Source organism: Bos javanicus, chromosome 9 (assembly GCF_032452875.1).
Source record: "Bos javanicus breed banteng chromosome 9, ARS-OSU_banteng_1.0, whole genome shotgun sequence".
Classification (NCBI taxonomy): domain Eukaryota; kingdom Metazoa; phylum Chordata; class Mammalia; order Artiodactyla; family Bovidae; genus Bos; species Bos javanicus.
The window spans coordinates 85,641,933-85,663,589 of NC_083876.1; the positions used below are offsets into that span (position 1 = coordinate 85,641,933).

The 21,657-nt window shown below is 43.9% G+C and overlaps 1 protein-coding gene across 1 annotated transcript in view; it reads left to right on the forward strand.

Moving 5' to 3' along the window:
• SASH1 (SAM and SH3 domain containing 1) overlaps window positions 1-21,657 on the forward strand; it is a 190,111-nt gene that overhangs the window by 24,825 nt on the left and 143,629 nt on the right. Inside the window, exon 2 of the mRNA XM_061428249.1 lies at window positions 17,093-17,221. Coding sequence (XP_061284233.1) covers window positions 17,093-17,221 — 129 coding nt within the window. The remainder of the gene's footprint in view (window positions 1-17,092; window positions 17,222-21,657) is intronic.

A 21,657-nucleotide genomic window follows, 5' to 3' on the forward strand; every position in this document is an offset into this window, starting at 1 on the left:
GCAGAGAATGGGGTTAGAGGTTGTATGTACAGGGGAGGGAGGCTGCCATGGCAGTTAGGATGTCCCTTGAGAAGAGGGGGTTGGAGTCATCTCTGCAGGAGATGAGGGTAGGTAATCCTGGGAAGGGGGCTTCCCAGGGGGCGCTAGTGGTAAAGAATCCACCGCCAATGCAGGAGAGGGTGAGTTCGATCCCTGCCTGGGTCGGGAAGATCCCCTGGAGAAGGAAAGACAGCCCCCTCCAGTATTCTTGCCTGGAGAATCCCATGGACAGAGGAGTGTGGTGAGCTACAGTCCCAGGGGTCACACAGAGAGACGACTGAAGCGACTTAGCACATAACCGTGGGAAGAACACAACAGGCAGAGGGAGGAGCAAGTTCGATGTCCTGGCTGGAGCTGGTGGATTTGGAGTACGGAGGAGTCATGAGGTTTATTACATAATCCCGGGGGACAGTGAGCCTGGGAGAGGCAGGAGAGAGGCGCTGGTCAGAGGCACAGATGGGGAGGGTCTTTCAGTTTATGAGAGGATGGAGGCCTTTACTCTGAGAAAGAGGGGAGTCTGAGTAGGGCTTTGGAGTAGAGACACAAGATCTGCCTGGGTCCTAATGGCATCTCTCCAACTGCTGTGTTTTGAGGGTGCACAGGGGTGAAAGGAGGCCACCCAGTAATTGATTTCCCAGAAAAATAAAACACGACTGTTAAATTGCTGTGCTTCATGAATGGAAAAAGTGCAGCCCATTCTGATGAATCAGCATCTTAAAGCCAAGCAGCCCTTTAAGAAGTCTGAGAGCACATATGATTTTCCTTATGGGCGTTCCCCTCCCACACTGGGGCAAAAACACTTCAAAAGGTGTCCTGTCCACATCACAGAGAAGAAAGTGAAATTGCCCCCCTTTTTAATACAGCAATTGAGAAGCATAGAAAAGTGTGGGAGGTGGTACGTGTTTTAACGTTCATTTTCTTTAGTGGGAGTATTGCTTTGTAAATCCAAGATCATGGATAAACATGAGGGGGCCCCGTGAGAGCAAATGCTGGTCTGGGGAACTTTAGATTTCATTGATGAGTAGATTAAAATGTTAGTTCTTTTTTTTTAGATTGAAGTATAGTTGATATACAGTATTATGTAAGTTATGGGTACAAATAGTGATTCACAATTTTTTAAGTTATACTGTATTTATAGTTATTATAAAATGTGGCTATATTCCCCATATTGTACAATATACCATTGTAGCTTATTTTATACCTAATAATTTATACCTCTTAATCCCCTACATCTACATTGCTCCTCCTCCTTCCCCTCTCCGCACTGGTACCCACAAGTTTGTTCTGTATATCTAACTTTGCTTCTTTTTCTCCCATGCAAGTACTAACCAGGCCCAACCCTGCTTAGCTTCCAAGATCAAATGAGACTGGGCATGTTCAGGGTGGTGTTGCTGTAGACGGCTTCCTTTTGTTATTATATTCGCTAGTTCATTGTATTTTTAGATTCCATATATAAGTGATATCATATGCTATTTGTCTTTCTCTTTCTGACTTACTCTACTTAGCATGACAGTTGCAAATGGCATTATTTCATCCTTTTTTAATGGCTGAGAGATATGCAGATGACACCACCCTTATGGCAGAAAGTGAAGAGGAACTAAAAAGCCTCTTGCTGAAAGTGAAAGAGGAGAGTGAAAAAATTGGCTTAAAGCTCAACATTCAGAAAACTAAGATCATGGCATCTGGTCCCATCACTTTGTGGGAAGTAGATGGGGAAACAGTGTCAGACTTTGTTTTTTGGGGCTCCAAAATCACTGCACATGGTGACTGCAGCCATGAACTTAAGACGCTTACTCCTTGGAAGGAAAGTTATGACCAACCTCGATAGCATATTGAAAAGCAGAGACATTACTTTGCCAACAAAGGTCCAGCTAGTCAAGGCTATGATTTTTCCAGTGGTCATGTATGGATGTGAGAGTTGGACTGTGAAGAAAGCTGAGCACCTAAGAATTGATGCTTTTGAACTGTGGTGTTGGAGAAGACTCTTGAGAGTCCCTTGGACTGCAAGGAGATCCAACCAGTCCATCCTAAAGGAGACCAGTTCTGGGTGTTCATTGGAAGGACTGATGCTGAAGCTGAAGCTCCAATACTTTGGCCACCTCATGTGAAGAGTTGACTCATTGGAAAAGACCCTGATGCTGGGAGGGATTGGGGGCAGGAGGAGAAGGGGATGACAGAGGATGAGATGGTTGGATGGCATCACCGACTCAATGGACATGAGTTTGGGTAAACTCCAGGAGTTGGTGATGGACAGGGAGGCCTGGCGTACTGCAATTCATGGGGTCGCAAAGAGCTGGACATGAGTGAGCAACTGAACTGAACTGAGTATTCCATTGTTATGTATAATATCGACCACATTTTTTTATGCATTCATCTGTTGATGGACACTTTGCTTCCATGTCTTGGCATCTGTAAGTAGTGCTGCCATGAACATTTGGGTGCATGTATGTTTTCGAATTTGTGTTTTTGTTTCTTTCATAAATATACCCAGGAGTGGAGTTGCTGGATCATATGGTGGTTCTACTTTTGATTTTTTGAGGAAACCATATGTGTGTGTGTGTTTACAGTGGGTACACCAGTTTACACTCCTACCAACAGTGTATGAAGCTCTCTTTTTCTCCACATTCTTGCTGGGGCTTGTCACTTGCGTTGTTTTTGATGATGGCCATTCTGACAAACGTGAGGAAAAATGTTAATTCTTTGACAAAGTGAGTTGCTCTTTCAAAAAAGTACATGTTAGAAATTTAAACTGTGGGTGTCATGAAAAAGCCAATGGTGACTTTAGTAAATTCTCAACTTGTGAGCAAATTGAATATTTTCATTCTTGTGATGATTGGCTTGGTGTAGAATGACGTCAGTTCATCTTAGATTTTTGTTGTTCTCTTAGTTCATAAGAAGCCTGTTGATTTATACTGTAACCATGTATGGAATGTGGTACAAGGCAAATCATCTTCACTCTCAACTTCAAGATGTTCTTAATCTAATAAGAGTAAGAACACATCCGGGTGCCTACGATGCTTTTTCAGAGCATTTTCACATTATATTCTTGGAGAACATGAAAATCTCTTATGATGAAAATTGAGCTCGTCTTGAGAGGAAATGGTGTAGCTGGGAAAGAACTTGTCTCCCCCGCAAATTGAAATAGAAGTATGGCTGTCATGTCGATTCATATTTTATGTGGTTACATTTGTAGATGGACAGACACGTAGATACATGAATACTCACGCGTGTGCATGGAACAAGGGGAATAATTTTGTGAGGCTGATGTTCTTTAAATCCAATTTTACCTGTACATGACAGATCACAGTGTGGTATAGGATGGAGCCAGATTTTTCTCCATTTACCCCACATTCCCAAGGTGGCCTCAGTGAAGCCCTTAGTGCCCTGATGGCCATTGTGAGTGTCCTGGAGATAAAGAACTGGTCGGAAGAGCAAATTGCAGAAACTAAGTCATGAAGTGTGCTTGGAGGGGGCTGGGTGTGTAGTGAAGGGTTGTTTGGGGACCACTGGGAGCTTTTCCAGGGTAGGGAGTGAACTGGTTTCTCCCTGACTTTGGAAAGAATCCACCCAGTGGGTGTCAAATGAGCAAAGGGCTCTAAAATAGTCTCCAGTAAATAGGAGCAAACAATTATATCTTCAGCTCATGATAACTCAGTCCTGTGAAGGGTACGTGCCTGTTTCGGTGGCCACAGCACTGCTCTGGTATTTGCTTTCTTACAACACCCGGACCAGTTGCATTCCAGGTGTGTTTTCCTCCTGGCTTCTTTGACTGGGAGCTGACTGCAGAGGATTTCGGCCAGACAAGTTCTGGGTGTGTTTCGTGCCGTTTTATATAAGGCACTGTCTTTGTTTCCAAACACATAATTGCTTTTTCTGTCAAGATATGAGAAGAATGTGGGACTTTAATCTTTAGACCTTAAGGGTATTGCACCAAGAAACTTTATCATCTGTCTTTTAAGTGTGAGAAATTTCCATTGGTTTCCACCCAGATCTATGACCCTTAACATATTGAAAATTATCAGCAGTAAGTGGAGATTATTAGGAATCATTAATTCCTGTACATGAAGAATCTTGAAAACTGGGTTCCCTTCTGTCTCTTGGCCCCTGTCCTGCCTCATCTCTGCACTGCCCTGTCAGTCACCCCCTGTAGCGTTTCCTCTGGGGACAGGTTAGGCTGTCTCCGATCAGAGGAACTGCAGCAAGTCCCTACATACGAACCTCCACGTGGTGAACTTTCAGAGAGGTGAACGTGCATGCACGTGTGCAGTCACGGTGGGTAGTTCACGTATCAGGTGTACATTGTCACGTGCGTGCATCCTCTGTGACTGGCTGAGCTTTTGTACTTTACTATACAGTACTGTGTAGAGCACAGTAGTACAGTGTCTTTATTTTAAGCCCAGAATGCCAGGAAGCAAGAGTAGAAGAAGTGGCCATATAGTTGGTGCTACTGTACTTTTCAAGGTACTCTATGATTAAAAATGCTTTCTTTATTTTTGTGCGTGTTTTTTAATGTATTATTTGTGTGAGTTTATAATGTTATAAACTATAACATTATAAACCTATTACAATATAGTACTATTTTGTTATAGCTGACTGTGTTAGTTGGGTACCTAAGGCTAACTTTGTTGGACTTAACGAACTAATGGGACTGATGAATGTGCTCATGAAACGGAGTGCGTTCCTATGGAGGTGACCCACCCTCTCATCCAGTTCATTTGTCAGTGTTTCTAATGATATCTGTCATGTTTGAGTGTTTTGCTCACTAAACCGAATTGCTATTGTGGGTTAGTGGGGACAGGGAGGCTGAGCCTGTGAAAGCTCACCATTATATGTGAAAATGCCAGTGTAGAGGACAGGATGTTATCGACTGAATGTTACCTGGCACCCTCAGGAAAGGGAGAGATCGTTTTACTGATTTCCATTTTTTCCTTCCTTTCCTCTTTCATAGGGAGCTTCCCTATGAAAGCTCAGTTGGCAAAGAATCCACCTGCAAGGCGGGAGACCCTGGTTCAATTCCTGGGTCGGGAAGATCCCCTGGAGAAGGGTTAGGCTACCCACTCCTGTATTATTGGGTTTCCCTTGTGGCTCAGCTGGTAAAGAATCTGCTTGCAATGCAGGAGACCTGGATTCGATCCCTGGGTTGGGAAGATCCCCTGGAGAAGGGAAAGGCTACCCACCCCAGTATTCTGGCCTGGAGAATTCCATGGACTGTATAGTCCATGGGGTCTTAAAGAGTCAGACAGGACTGAGCGACTTTCACTTTCACTTCCTCTTTCATTCATTCATATACTTGATAGGTATTTCTCATGTAATTGGTAAGTGTCAGGTGTTGTCCTGGTTGTTCCTGGCCAAGGTTGCAAAAATAAGGCCCAGATTCAGCTTTCAAGGACTTTAAAATTTTCCTGGGGACAATCACCATGTAAATAAGTAAGAGTCCCTTTTTAAAAAGATGTCTTAAATGGAAAATTTCAACTATCAAAGTGGAGAGAATATTTTAAAAAATACCCATATGGCAGCACTACAGTTATCAGTCATGGCCAATCTTGTTTTGTCTATACCTGCTCCCACTCCTCTCTCCTTCTCCCATGACTTTAAAGCAAGTCGCAGACCTCAGATTGCTCCATTTGTGTCGGGAGGGTATGATTTACGCTGATGCAGTGGGAAGGTCAGGGCTGTTGTGAAGGATGGGCTGGGCTGTTGTGAAGGATGGGCTGCTGCCTAGAGGATCAGTGAAGTAAAAGAAGGGTGTTCTAGGCAGAAGAAATACTGTGAGATAATAGCGGGGATGATGTAGTGCTGCTTGTAGTTTGATGTGGCCAAAACTGACCCATGGATGGGACCACGGGTGGAGCCACGGGTGGGGGTCTACAAAGGCAGACAGAGTACAGATAAAAAGGCTTTTGCTTTGTCAGCAATAGACTGACTGTCAGATCTTCACTGCAAGACATTTATAGTTTTCAAGATTTATATTTTGAAAGTTACGGTGGGTAGGGGGTATAGAGCGGGTTGTAAATGATATGGGATTGGAGAGTGGTTAGATAGCTGACAACCTTGGTTGAGGGCTTGAAACTCTGATAAGATTAGGATGGAGAAACATTTTGAGATATTTGAGACACTGATAGTGGAGAAGAAATATTATATTAGCACTTATTTATGACACGTTGTAAAACCTAATGACCTCTTAACTTTGGGGCTGAATGAATGACCCTGAGAGTCTTGGCATGGATGAAACAGCTTGATGCTGATCTCTCAGATCAGATCAGATCAGATCAGTCACTCAGTCGTGTCTGACTCTTTGTGACCCCATGAATCCCAGCACGCCAGGCCTCCCTGTCCCTCACCAACTCCCTGAGTTCACTCATACTCACATCCATCGAGTCAGTGATGCCATCCAGCCATCTCATCCTCTGTCATCCCCTTCTCCTCCTGCCCCCAATCCCTCCCAGCATCAGAGTCTTTTCCAATGAGTCAACTCTTCGCATGAGGTGGCCAAAGTACTGGAGTTTCAGCTTTAGCATCATTCCTTCCAAAGAAATCCCAGGGCTGATCTCCTTCAGAATGGACTGGTTGGATCTCCTTGCAGTCCAAGGGACTCTCAAGAGTCTTCTCCAACACCACAGTTCAAAAGCATCAATTCTTCAGCGCTCAGCCTTCTTCACAGTCCAACTCTGGACTACTGGAATCCAGAATGAAAGTTTGGTGGGTGTGGGGAGTTTGAATTGAATATCAAGGAAGAATAGACAGAGGCATTTGCTGAGGAGGTGGAGGGCTTCCCTGGTGACTCAGAAGGTAAAGAATCCACTTACAGTGCCGGAAACCCAGGTTCGATCCCGGGGTTGGGAAGATTCCCTGGAGAGGGAAATGGCAACCCACTCCAGTTTCCTTGCTTGGAGAATCCCATGAACACAGGAGCCTGCCAGGCCACAGCGCACGGGATCGCGAAGAGTCGGACATGGCTGAGTGACTAAGCAGCAGCAGCCGCAGGAGCTGGAGGAGGAGTTTTGAGAATTATCAAAATATAAATTAAGGGCTGCAAAATTTTTTAGTACTGGGCCATGTGTTTGGTATCCTCAGGTTAGTAAGCCACATGAATTTTTATTGATAGCACTGTTTAGGTATTAGCTGCCAGTTCTTAAAAATATAGAATTTTGGCAACGTCACCAAGAAAAAATGTGCTCAGCACTATAACAGGGAATGATGATGAGCGTGATGTTTTCAGTTTGATCAGGTCACCAGGACCTCGAATCTCACTTGACAGTCGCCCTGTCCTCGGGAGCAGTCCTTGAAAATCAGGTGGAGTCAGGTACATGTCTGACTCCAGGTATACCACACCTGCCAACTCTCTGCTCAAGCCAGGGTGGAATGTAATTGTTATAAAACAAACTCAAATGTTGTATTGGGTTGGTAATAAAGTTTGTTTGGGTTTTTCTGTAAGGTGATATGGAAAAATCTGAAACAAACTTTTTGGCCAACCCAATCCAAAGTTTAATTAGCATCATAAAAAGAAAGTTCAGGAGTGTTCTGAGACATGTATTTCCCAAATTTTGAGGAATATCATAGATCAGTTTTGCCCCCAGTAGGATCGTGATGCATCCGGTGTGTGCACACGCTCGTGTCCCTATGGTTACGTGGCAGAGGTGGCCGGAGGAAGGGTAAAGTGTGAATAGTGCTCATCGAAGTCTGTGAGTCTATTCTGAGATTCTGACTTCATTCCCAGCCAGCTAGCTCACTCTGCTGTTCTTTCCAGTCTATGATTTTCGATTAAGCTCAGGCAGTTTTGGGAAGGAGAGATAAACTGAGTCTCAAATTGTCACCAGCTAAATCCACATGTCTGTTTTAAGCGTGAGCAAAATGTCAAGTTGAGCAAAGTGTCAACGTTCCAGTCTTTTCCTTGCATTTTTCAAGTTCCGAGGGTTCCCGTGAAATGTTTTTTTTAAAGCCACCGATAGCCCAGCAAATGGGATCTTTCAAAGCTTTTAATTCCCCAAGACCTCATATAGCAAGCACACAATTTAGTAAATCCCTTCAACAAGTTTCCATGACTTAACTATATGACTGCATTAAAATAAAGACCATACTTTGCTTCTCTGTCCAGTAATAATAAGCATTCATGTTTCCTGATTTTATGTTGTATACTTAGCACCTAGCACAGCACTTGGAATTTCATAGGTGTTCAATAAATGTTGTTTGAGTTAATGAAATACCCCACTAGGTGCTGATGATTGAAGACCATAGTTTTATGGATCACTTTCTTCATCACACCTGGCAATCATCATGATGTCAAAGATGCCAGCACACACACTCCCCAGGAGAAGGCCTTTTCATTCCATTTTGTTGTAGCTATTCCTGTCTATGGCTTATAAACTGAGTTTGTTCATATTTATATCAAGCTGTTCAAATCCCTTTCCAGGAGATAATTAGAAATTACTAGTTCATGCATAAGATTTTGGTAATAACATTTTTGCTAAAATATCTCAAGCTTTTCATATCCTTGAGTCAAGCGGGCTATGTTGAGCCTGTAGGAGGAAGAGGAGAAGGAAAAAATGCTTCTGTTGTGGTTTTAAACTTATGCAATCACTGATGCCATTCCCCCCAAAGGAGCAGAGAGGGACTACAAGAAGAAGAAAAAAAACGCAGGGAGGGCCTTTGGGGAGCATGTGGATTTAGGGGTGAGCTGAGGAGGAGGGTGAAGGTCCTGAAGAGACCCATGGGACTCAAGAACAGACTGCAAAGTGGATCCCCAGGGTGCAGCCTGGAAGACAAACTCCACCAATGACTTTCCGACTTTTGGCCACAGAATCACTAGAAGATATATTTTATTGGTACATGGTGATCAGGTACAGTTATATAGGTACAAACAGATACATAACTGAAACAGATGTTGCAGGAAACAGTCCCCTTTCTTCATGGGATGTTGCCAAGACTTTCTATTCTGTTCTGTGCTCTTCTGTGCTATGCCCTGTCATTTAAACAAATGCTGGTCTCAAATATATATCTGAGGATCCTGTGGTTATTAAGGACTGTGTCAACCCGAAGCTAGAATTGAATCAGCAGCAGCCATAGTTTTTAGATTCTGAAGGTTGGTGGAGGGTCGTGGGCACTGTGGTGGCTGCTTCGTGGTGTCACTGATTTACCTTGTTGGCATGAGTTGGTGCCCAGACCCCCAGCACGTCCAGGTTCTGCCAGATCTCCTTCAACTTCTGGAGGTCCTGAGTCACTCAAGGAGCTCCAGCTTCTTGTGGAAGTCACCCATGGCATCAAGGTTAGAGTTGATGAGAAGCAGGTATGGATTCCAGTTGTCTTCCCGGTTCCCGTGCGCTCGTGTTTTGTCCTTGGTCTTTCACATCCAGCTTCCTGCATAACTGCCACCCTGGCCAACCTATGGTGACTTTAGGCTCAATACTTGGCACAGGCAGCAACCTGTATAGGCAGACTGTTGTATCAGCTTCCAGTCCCCTAGCAGTTGCACTTCTTGGATCCAGCCTTGAGTGCTAATGGACCATCATCTGCAGGGTGAACACCACTACGGCTGCTTGTTCATTGGAGAACAGGAGAGAACTTAGAACTTTTTGTTTATACTTGTGTTTATCTAATTTAAAATGCCTATTTTGGGGTGTATTTTTCATGCTGAGTAGTTGCAAATATTAATAGGTATAATTTGTATTAAGTGCTTAGAGTTGTAAGTAGTATTCCTAAATAATTACATTATGTCAAGAAGGTTCTTTGAGGATGAGATGGTTAGATAGCATCACCGACTCAATAGACACAAACTTGAGCAAACTCCAGAAGATAGTGGAGGACAGGGAAGCCTGGCATGCTGCAATCCATGGGGTCGCAAAGAGTTGAATATGACTTAGCGACTGAACAACAAGGAGGTTCCATACACCAATTTTTTTTTCAGGTATTTGTTCCCCAGACCTTTGAACACCATTGCCTTTAGAGGCATTTGCTGAGAGAGTGCTGGGAAGAAGGAAGTGGCCAAGACCACCAGCTTGTGAGACTGTTCATTCTCCAGGAAGGGATTTATGTTAACTGGAGACCACTGATGCATAAATAGTGGGGCCCTGAGCACCAGGATCATATTTGCCAAGATAAGAATTAGACATAGGCTCTGGCAAGTTCTGGGTGTTTTGAAGGGAAGAGTGTGGAAGATGTGAAATCAGCCCTCCTTCAGCCACCTGCCCTGTGGGTGTACCCCCAGGGCCCTCCTCACCACCAGCATGACTTAATCTGTCCCTCTAATGTATGTTTTTGGTTGTTACGTGTCCAAAACTTTCCTGATACAAACTGCATTTCAGCTCAAACCATCTGCAGAAATGCTGGGAGGGACACCTTGGAGAAAAATAACTGAGATCAGTTATTATAGATTCATGGGCTTCCCTGGTGGCTCATATGGTAAAGAATCTGCCTGCAATGTGGGAGACCTGCGTTTGATCCCCGGGTCAGGAAGAGCCCCTAGAGAAGGGAATGGCAACCCACTCCAGTATTCTTGCCTGGGAAATCCCATGGACAGAGGAGCCTGGCAGGTTGGAGTCTGTGGGGTCGCAAAGAGTCAGACGTGACTGATTCAGTGAATTTCTCCAGAATGGTATGGCAGGGTGGGAGGACAGAGCTGGTGCAAACAGCCTCGTAGATTCAGTGAGGCTGAACGAGGAAACTGAAATTAAAGTCTTGTTTATGGTATAGCAGTTTCACCTGAAAGGTTGCTGGAAGTGTTTATCCCCTCAAAATCTTTACACAAACTAATTAAGAGTGTGAATGCATTGTTGAAGTCATTCAAGAAATCAGGGTTTTATTGTTGTGACTTCTTTTAGTAAGTTTATCCTGTAGGGTCTGATATATTTATACTTATGGATCTATCTCTATCCCTCCCCCAAACGATAGTGAGCAGTGTAAATATGGCATGTAATTTATATTTCATAACATATATCGTATATGTACTTACTGTTATAGACAGAAAAGATAGAGAGGCATTAAATAAATGAGCCAGGAGTCTATTCCCTTTCTTCCCCTCAACTCTGGGGATTCAGAGCAACACATTGAGTTTTCCCTTGGGGCTCTGTCTTTATAGATAGATAAAATAGCAGGACCACGAGTTCATTTGCATTCATTTGCATGTAATTTACATACAGCAATCCAGAGTACTTTATGCCTCCTGATGTTTTCAGAGAAGTTTTTTGCTTTTGCTTTTTCTTCCCTTAAGGTTTGTCAAGATAGTCTAAAGCATAAATGACATCTGGGGAAAGGAGAGCAAGAACAGCAAAAATAAAGATACAAGTGCCTCAGTTTTCGTAATTCTTTTAGTTTCACATTTTCCAGAGACAGAAGTACATCGGGATAAAAATTCAGAAATACTATGGAATGAATTGTTGAGAGGACAATGCTCTGTTTCTTTTCTTCTTAACTGTAACAGAAGTTCACCCCATCTGAATGGTTCAGTCCAATGTCCCTTATCTCTGTATTTTTATGTTGCTCGTATAAAAAACATGGGTTTGGCATAAATGTGTGCCATGGCTTCATGGGGAAATAACACAAGTTTGTCTTCCATTGAGCTGACACTGGTAGTGGGACCCAGATTTAAATTAAGTTCATATCAAGTGAAATGGATGATCGTATGGAAGAATGTTGTGCTTGCTTTTTTGGGTTTGGTTGATTTTTATTTTTATTTTTTAATCTTTTTGCCTGCACCACACGGCATGTGTGATCTTAGTTTCCCTACCAGGGATTGAAGCTATACCCCCTGGGAAATCCTGTGACCTGGTTTTGTACTAAGAACTGGGAAGAGAACTTGAATTTGCTTGTATCATTTTCTTCTCTTTTCTTTTTAGACAGAGATGGGAAAGTCTTGTAAAAACATAATGTGACACAAAATTTCACAACTTACTTTAAAAAGTTTATTTTGAGGAAATAAGATTTTTCTCTATTCCTAAACTTGAACTAGTATTGCTTCAGCCTGTGCGCATGTTAAGTCACTTCAGTCGTGTCTGACTCTTTGTGACCCCATGGACTATAGCCCGCTGGGCTCCTCTATCCATGGGATTCTCTAGGCAAGAATACTGGAGAATGTTACTATGCCTTCCTCCTTCAGGAGATCTTCCCAACCTGAGAGTCTTATGCCTCCTGCATTGGCTGGCGGGGAGATTCTTTACCACTGAGCTGCCAGGGAAGCCCGCTTCAGCCTAATGCATTTGAGCCAAAGAGGAAATATAAGAAATGAAACATATTAGACAAGTAATACACTCTACAGCAGAAACTTCTAGCACCTTAGAAGAAAAATAAGGAAATCTGTTTCAGTATTTTAATAATTGTATTTCTTATAATAAATACCAAGTTTTATAGTTTACAGTCATACTGTATATTTAGAAGTTTATTTTGTGACATCAGTTCCTCTTAGCATTAGCACTGTGGGGTGTTGAATCAGACATGAACTTCACATCCCCCCCAAAAAGATAAACTAGGTGTGGTGCTATTGACACAGCAGCTGCGTTATTTAAATTCCCTACAGACTAATGTTGCAAATATTTGAATTGAAGTAGATATTTTTACTGAACAAGTTTGTACTATCTCAAGTAAGAACAAGTTGACTTGGGGATTCCCTTGCAGTTCAGTGGTTAAGACTCCACTCTTGCAATGCAGGGGGTGTAGGTCCAATCCCTGGTCAGGGAGCTAAGATCCGACATGGCTCATGGCATGACAAAAAAATAAAATAGATAAGCAACAAGGATTAAAACAAACAAACAAAAGAACAAGTTGAATAGGAAGGATGCAAAGGTCTTCAGATAGTCTTGAAAAAACCTGCATTTGGAGTGGGTAAAGAGAAATTCATCATGTCGTTCCTTGGTTCCATGTGTTTGGGATAGAAAAATTCCATTCTGGAGATGACAGACAAGACGTCCTTAAAAAACACATGTGTGGGATTTCTCTCATGGTCCAGTGGTTAAGAATCTGCCTTGCATTGCAGGCGACACAGGTTCGATTTCTGGTGGACGTCCCATATGCCTTCGGGCAACTAAGTCAGCCACAGCTGGAGAGTCCCTGTCCTGCAATGAAAGATCCCGCGTGATACAGTGAGGATACCCAGTGCTGCAACTAAGATCCGACCCAGCCAAATAAATATCACACATACACACTTTAAAAAGTTTTTTGGCACTCAAAGGATCAAGACTGATGCAAGTGATAATTATGGGGGCTTGCTGCACATCTGGAAAGCGATTTGGGAAAACATAGAGTCAGTTGTGCCACCCTGTTCTAATTTATTATCTGCTGAGCACCAAGTGAGGGGTGGACATCGCAGGGTGTGAGATGTTTGCTGTCTTTGGCCTGAGTCGAGTTGAACAGCTGCTTTCTTCCTCATAAGCAACAGATATTTCCCAGGCCCCAGAAGTTTGGGGGAGTTCCGAGTGATTGGAAGTGAGGGAAAGGGAAGCAAACTGTTTCACTAGTGGGAAGGAAAGTTTAACTAGCAGCTTGGAAACTTTTGAAGTGAACAGTTGGCTTTGAAGATGTTCTAGGATATACAAGAGAGGAGAGAGAAAGGAAAGAAAGCAGTTTGAACAAAAGCTCTATAAATAAGTGTTTTTACAGTGTTTTTTTTTTAGATGACCTTGATGAATTCAAGAGAACAGTAGTTGATTGGGATAAGTCATACAGTTTATAAACGTGAAAGCTGCTTACTTTTGAGAAGCCAACAATCAAGATGGGAGTACAACTCAGTGCCTCTGAATGAAAGGGAGAGAAGGGAAGAGAGAGATGAATTTTCATTTAGAACAGCCAGCTCTCAGGCAAGTGTGTAGCTATAACCACCTGCCTCACACGTTCACTCAGGTTGATGCAGAAGTTGTATGTGGTCGAAGGTGGCAAGTATGTTTCATTTCCTTGGAGGGATGCAGTAGAAGTTTCTCGATGAGGATGTCATCATACTCTAGTGTGTGTGTGTGTGTGTGTGTGTGTATGTGTGTGTGTGTGTATTAAGTTGCTTTCAGTTTGACTCTTTGCGACCCTATGGACTGTAGCCCACCAGGCTCCTCCTTCCATGGGATGTATCAGGCAAGAATACTGGAGTGGGTTGCCATTTCTGTCTCCAAGGTATCTTCCCAACCCAGGGATCAAACCCATGTCTCTTATGTCTCCTGCATTGGCAGGTGGGTTCTTTACCCCTAGCACCACCTGGGAAGCCCCAGAACTCGCTAGAGACCAAGACAATTCTAAAGAACCCAGAGTCTGCCAGGAGTGCTGGTGGCTATGGGGAGTGGCAGGATCAGGACAGGAACTCAGAAGGTTGGGTTCTCAGGTAACATTGTTGCAAGTTCAACACTCACTTAGAAGGAGGCTGCTGGATCTTTCCCAGTATGTACTGGGGGAGCGACCTAAGAATGCTTGAGGCTTTTGAAGAGAACTGGGAAATGAGGGCTTTGTGTCTTTGAGGTGTAAGCGAACATCCTGGGTCAATAGAAGTCAGACAGTCTGATGTTAGAGGTGGCCCAGAGGTCCCTTCATCCTTGGAACTGTCCAGATGCTCTGTCTGGCCTAGGCAGCAGTGGGCTTGGGTGGGCCATTCCTTTACCTCACTGGCCACTTTGCAATCATAGTCCTGGCTGTCGGTAGCTGGTGTCCAGAGTAGATGCTCCCATGGGAGCAGCTCTTCTGCCCGCACTCTTTCCTAAAAATTTCTTCCAGTACTTTCTCCTGGTGGTGGGAGAGGGGCAGCTGTGCTAGAGGGGCTGCCCGTGCTCTCTGGCTCCTCTGGCCCTCCTGGTGGGCAGACCTCAGCCCCTTTCTCCTCCAGGCTGGGGTTGGGCAACAGAGATGAAGGGGCCTGAAAGCCAGGCCGGGTGACGGTGGGGTTTATTTGTAGAATGGGTGATGAGGGTGGCACGCGTCATTCTCAGGGGAGAGTGACCCGGTCTGATCTCTGTTTTGCAAGGTCCCTTGGGTGACTGGATCAAGGCCAATGAGGCCAAGTGGGGAAGGAGACAAGAAAACCCAGTCAGGAGGTGGTAGGTTTTCAGGTTGTGGTCCATAGGGCGTGTACTGTTGGTTCAGACGAGTCAGAACAAACCTTGGGATCATAGTCTGATTTATGATGCCGTTTGTCAGGAACCTCGCCTCTACTGAAAGCAGTAAAGCGAGGACTTCAAGGCTGGCCTCCTCTGTGCATTTCCTCGTTGGCTGGCAGTGGACTTCTATTTTGATCCCGTGTTATTTCCCTGCTGGAAATTTGATGATGAATGTTTTCAAGGGGGGGCAGTAGACTCTGGCCACCCCCCTGTGTCCATCCAGCCTGTCGTCTCAAACGTGAGGGAATGACCTGTCCAGACACGTGCAAACATCTTAACTGTTTTTGCAGAGAGCTTCCCACCCCTGTGCCATACTGCAGACTTCGAGGCCATTACCTCAAATATAGAACATTTTATTGGTAAGAAAGGAAGCATCTTTTCTTAAAAAAAAAAAAAAGAAAGAAAAAATCATTTCTTTCAATTTCTATTTCCCCACTCGGTCAGTTCTGTGACATTGGTGAAAGCAGAAGTGAAGTAGATGCAGTTGCTTGCTCTGACCTGAGCATCCTGACTAGAGCCTTGCAGTCTTTAGCAGAAAGGCTTTTGAAGAACTTTTAATTCCCAAACCCTGCCTGTGTCTAAGTAAGCGTGCTCTGCAGTCTTAGACACGTGCTGCGTGATAGGTGACGGAACTGTGCAACGGGCTGGCCAGTGGTCTGTCCCAGGCAGTGTGAGTGCGTCTTTTCGGTTGTCTAAGAGTTGTGTTTTCCTTGCTTGTTTTGGTAGGGTCATTTGTTCATACCAAAGGAAGAACCCATTGGGAGGTGAAAAACGCCAAGGGAGATACTTCTCGGAATGAATGAATTGAATGAGTAGAAGAAATGGCATAATCTACAAATGTACACAGCATCACTCTGTGTGTATTTAGGAATCACTTCCCCTGAAGGAAGACGATAGTCTGAAGTATTATCTTGTAGTGAATACTATTAGTTAAGTAAAGCAAGCACTTAACTTGTGTGTCAGAGCTCTGTGAGGGACCAAGCTCTGAGTGTGTTACATTGCTTCATTACTCCTCATGGGGAAATAGCCGGAGATTAAGAAACGTACCTAAGCTGATGAATTGGAAGTGGCAGCAGAGATGGGTGTAAACTCGAGGGTTCAGACCCCACAACTTCTGGGCCTTTTCCCTGAATGGAGAGACAGACTATTTCCTTATATATTTAGGTGAATTTGTACGTGTCCTCTTGCATCTGTGCTTGAATGACGTAGAGAACAAGAGTTCCCACTTTCCTGAGCATCTTATGGGAGGTGTGGTTGAGATGTGTCCCAGATGTAGCATTCCCTGTTGGCTCCTGAATTCTCAGCTTCCTGCCAGAATTCCTCGTGGGAAGGGTGTCCTGGCATGTGGATTCTTAAAAGCTTCCTTGGAGGTTCTGATTGATGTGCCTAGTCGCTCAGTCATGTCCGACTCTTTGCGACCCCATGGACTATAGCCTGCTGGGCTCCTCTGTCTATGGGATTTCCAGGCAATAATACTGGAGTGGGTTGCCATTTCCTTCTCCGGGGCATCTTCCTGACCCAGGGATCGAACCTCGGTCTGCTTCATTGCAGGCAGACTCTTTACCATCTAAGCCACCAGGGAAGCCTGCCAATTGGGCATTAGGGAACCTTTGCACTGACAGTGTTTATTTCTGGGGATTTCTTGGCCCTGTGAGGCAAGCAGGGGTGTGGGTTAAAACCATGGCCTAGGCATCAAACAGTCCTGAGTTGGGGACCCGGCTTCTTTGCGTGGTAGCCCTGGAACCCTTGGGCTGTGGCTTAGCTTTTTTGAGCTGCTGTTTGTTCATCTATACAGGGAGAAAAATGTCCGAGGGGTGTCCGGAGGATTAGGAGATGTTGTGTGTAAAACAGCGTGGCACACGCCCACCACTTTAAAAATACCAGCTGTTACTGGTATAAAGGCTGCACAGAGGGAGACTAGAGGACGCAGGGCGTTTGCAGATGGACTGACTGCCTCTGTTCTCTTCCTGTTTCTCCCCTGCTCTCCTCACCCTCAGGACGGCTCCCTGGGAAACATCGATGACCTGGCTCAGCAGTATGCAGATTACTACAATACCTGCTTCTCCGACGTGTGTGAGAGGATGGAGGAGCTGCGGAAACGGCGGGTTTCCCAGGACCTGGACGTGGTGAGTGGGATCCTGGGAATATGCACTTGCTCAGCAGTCTCCTCCTGGTCCAGCGTCCCCTCCCTCCCCTTCTTACGCTTGTGCGTGGATCATTTTGCTGCACTACTTTGAGATAAAAGAATTCAGATCCCCAAAGGATTAACCCAGATCTGTGGATATCAGACAATAAGTCTGATCAGTAGGGGCAACAGTGATCAAATTTTTGTACTTAGGAAAATATCGCATTTTTATTTAACTCAAGAGGAAAGGATATTTTTACGCGAGACTGATATACACTACATTTTTACTGACTCTAATCCAAAAGGAGGTCTAAGCTTGTTCTTTCTTTTCTTCCTTTGTTTTCTTCTTTTTGTTTTCAACAAGATAAAGTTTAAAGAAGCAAGAAACCATCCTAATTTCTCACCTAGTAATAACCCACATGGGTGTTTCAGCAAGTCTCTGTTGGGGGCATTTTTACATCAGCTATGTAATTCTTGCTTTTACACTTAATATTTTATTATAGTTCTGTGTTACTAAGACTTCTTTGTCATCACCATTTTTCATGGCTATGTTCCTTCTCTCAGGTGCATTGAAATTCATGTGTCTGTTTTGTGAAGACCTTTATGTGTATGGTTAGTGGAGAATTTGAAGTTGCATGTGATAAATAGTAAATAGTTTAGGTCCATATTAATCTATGGGCTTCCCATATGGTGCTAGTGGTAAAGAACCTGCCTGCCAATGCAGGAGACATAAGAGATGCAGGTTTGATTCCTGGGTCGGGAAGATTCCCTGGAGGAGAGCATGGTAACCCACTCCAGTATTCTCGCCTGGAGAAACCCATAGACAGTGGAGCCTGGAGGGCTGTTGTCCACAGGGTTGCAAAGAGTCAGACACGACTGAAGTGACCTAGCATTCACGCATGCCATAAAATCTATATATCTGCCAGTATTTCCATGCTGTTGTTGTTTAGTCGCTGTGTTGTGTCTGACTCTTTGTGACTCCATGGACTGTAGCCCTCAAGGCTCCTCCGTCTATTGGATTTCCCAGGCAAGAATGCTGGAGTGGATTGCCATTTCCTTCTCTAGAGGATCTTCCTGACCCAGAGATCAAACCCATGGATTCTTTACCACTTAGCCACCTGGGAAGCTCTTTGAGTAACAACACCTCTTGCCTTAAAAAAAAAAAAAAAGCACACCAATTCTATTGAATCCTTATTTATTTTGTGATTTTCTATAATTATTTTATTACTGATTCCTTTTATAAAAAACGTATTATAAAAACCTATTGGATAAGGATGTTACAAAAGACCTATTGGATAAGGGATCCAACAAGTAGTTTAGGTACTGCAACTGTTATATTTCATAAATACATAATTCACTTCCTTTGTAGGTAAGATGCTGGTGCTCTTATGCACTTTCATTTTTTTCCTTAACTCAATCCACCTAAATGTTTCTTATAGCATAACTGTCAAATAATTACTGATCCTTTTTCCTCACTGATTTAGTATTCCACATGGGTGGGAGTTGGTATAATAGAGTCAACTGAGACTCAGAAGCATCAGTTGGGGGCAGAAAGCCATCATCCCGGGAGCCTGGCACCGTGGCCCAAGCAGGCACCTGGGTGTCATTGTTATTAAGGGCGTCTTTCTTATAACTTTGTCCCCTGGCCTGTGTCAGTGGGAGAGAGGTGTTTCTTTTCTTCTAAGAAAGTATTCTCATGTGGGAAAAGACTTTTAAAATTCATTAGGCTATCCTGCTGGGACAAGGTTGATGCTTTTTCCTTTTGGCAAGATTGCAGCCAAACAATAACCTAATTATTGCACTGAGTTCTTGAATGTTGCAATTTTGACGTTGAAAAATAGTCTGGTAGGATACTCTGTGGCTTCCTAGGACCAAGCAAGGAAATGACGGCTGTGAACTGGCAGATGATCCTTGATACGACACTCAACTGTTCTTCCCCAAATTCTAGCCGGTTAAGAGTTGGGGTTTCCCACAGTTAAGAGTTGGGGTTTCCCACAGTGTTTGGGAAGCTTGGAGAGCAGCTTCTTGGTAGGAAAGGAAGCCTGCCTGGAGGTAGGATAAATAACTTTTTCCCATTTCGACAGATGGGCCTCATTTGGTGTGCTCTGTTCCAGAGCTTCAGAAGACAGTATGGGAGAAAATACCACAGGAGCTAAATTAGTTCTCATCAGAGTTGCAGGAATGTGATGGTGGGTAACATTGATGGGAGCCAGTTCCAGCCAGGCTGGAAACTCTTCATCCTTTCAACTGTAGTTAGTGAGAAAAGTAAGATCCAAGTCATCATATTCAGGTTCCCTTTCTATGAGATTCCAGACAAGTGCTAAAGACCAAGTTAGATGCCACATGGTTCTCATTATTCAGGAATCCATAAGCTGGAGACTTAAAAAGCATTAAAAAAAACAAATCTTTTGGCTTCTCTGCATGCTTCTTCAAATATTAGTTCCTTGAAAAGGAATCGAACCCAAACCCCTTGCATTGGTGGCGAGGAGTCTTAACCACTGGACCACCAGGGAAATCCCTAGAAGTATTTTAAGGTCATCATTCAGGCCATGCTTGCAACTCTGGTGACCTGGGGAAAGCTTCCTCTTGAAGTGATTAGCTCGTCACAGATTGAGTCCTGATGGAGAGCGATTTTCTTAAAAAGCTGTAACTTTCAGTCCGTAAGGCTCTCTTTCTTGCATCAGATTTTACCTGTAACTTCTAGACTTTGAATTTTGCCTTCAGACAAGTAGGCAAATTTCTTTCCTGCTCTGCTATTGGGGCAGCTTTGAGTCTGAGCACCTGCAGTGTAAAGCCTTCTTTTCTGGGCTAGTAAGCAGCCCTGTCAAAAGCAGAAGTGAGATGACTTGGAGAAGAAATAATCCACGGACAGCACTAAGAGGGAATAGTAACACATTAGGATCCTAAAGCATTTTCTAGGGGAAAAAAAGTAACATCCAGCTTGTGTTGTCCTCTGCAGAAAAAGTCATTAGAAACAGCCTGAGGATGGAGAGTTTGGTGATGGTTTAAACAGATCTTTCGGGTTTGTTTAATTTTAAATCCTCTGGGTGAATTTGGGGAATTGAGGAAATGTTCTATAGATGGAACATATTTAGATATTTCTTTGGCTTTAAAAAGTCCAAAAACATGCAGTGTCCTTTAGAGCTAATTACATACCAACTGGAGAATGAACAAGCCCAAAAGTCACCCTTCCCATAGAGATGCTTGACTTAACCCTGAAAAATAAAAGGTTTTGATAATTATGTTAGTAATTAACTTTCTGGACTGGATATCAAACTACTTCTCCAGGACCTAATCACCTGGCCCCTGACTGGAATAAAGCACTCACTTGATAAAGTGTTTTGGGGGGCCAGTTATTTTAGATGGAGGTAACAGAGAGAGGACAGATGGGTGAAAATTCAACAGCATAAGCAGGGATTGTGATTCAAATGTATAACTATGGTGAGAGTTTTTATTTAGCACCAAACGGGCCCTAAAGGGACTGTGTATTTGGACTGCAGCCTTTGCCTCGGCTGGGGATCAGGACATTAGCGCTCTTGAGCAGCAGGGAAGTTGCCCGTATTTCCATACATTTGGCACATCCCTGAGCACCATGTGTGTTTTTGGCTGCAAGAAGCTGCATTTGGAAATGACAGCAGCTTCCCAAGTCCATAATGGGCTCCTCTCTAGTGATGCTAAGTCTGACATCTGTCATAGTGACAGTGGCCAGGAGAGAGACACTCTCGAGGTAGCCTCTTATTACTGGCCACGTCAGCTTCCTTGGCATCTTTGAAGCTGAGTCTGCTCGGATGTTAGCAGAAACAAGTTTGTGTGGTGGTTGGTGTAGCACAGCCCTGATGGAAAAGTTACCACTGCAAAGTGGACCCTGTTCATGATGCTGGATCTCCATGCAGATTGTTAACACATCTGTGGGCACCAGGACCCGGGAGCCCAGGCGAGATGCACCCAGGTCTTTAAGGATCAGGAATATAAATACAAATATTGCACATTATCTCAGAGGATATCAGAATGGGATATCAGAATCATTGCTGATGGTGTAGGGATAATTCTGGGGCATAATTATTGTTCCTTGCGATTTTCATAATTTAATCTTTCAAGGTATAATTCTGGACTAAGAGGCAGTGAATGTGGTACCTGTCATGACTAGAGATGATTCTTGGGGCTTCCTCAGATTCTGCCATTCCCACTCCAAGCCCAGGTGGAGGTCCTGGCCTTTGTGGTTGTCACAGTGGCAAGAGGGTGAGAATCACGATGGCAAGATGGGGGACTCGAGGTTTAAATTCTGGCCATTGTACTTAGCCGGCGAGTTGTGTAACCTATCTAAGTTTCAGTTTCCCCTTCTATAAAATGGGATAAAAATATCTTGTAAAGTCGTTACCAGGATTAAATGGGGAAATTGATATAAAATACCTCATCCATCATCGTAAGAGACCTGTT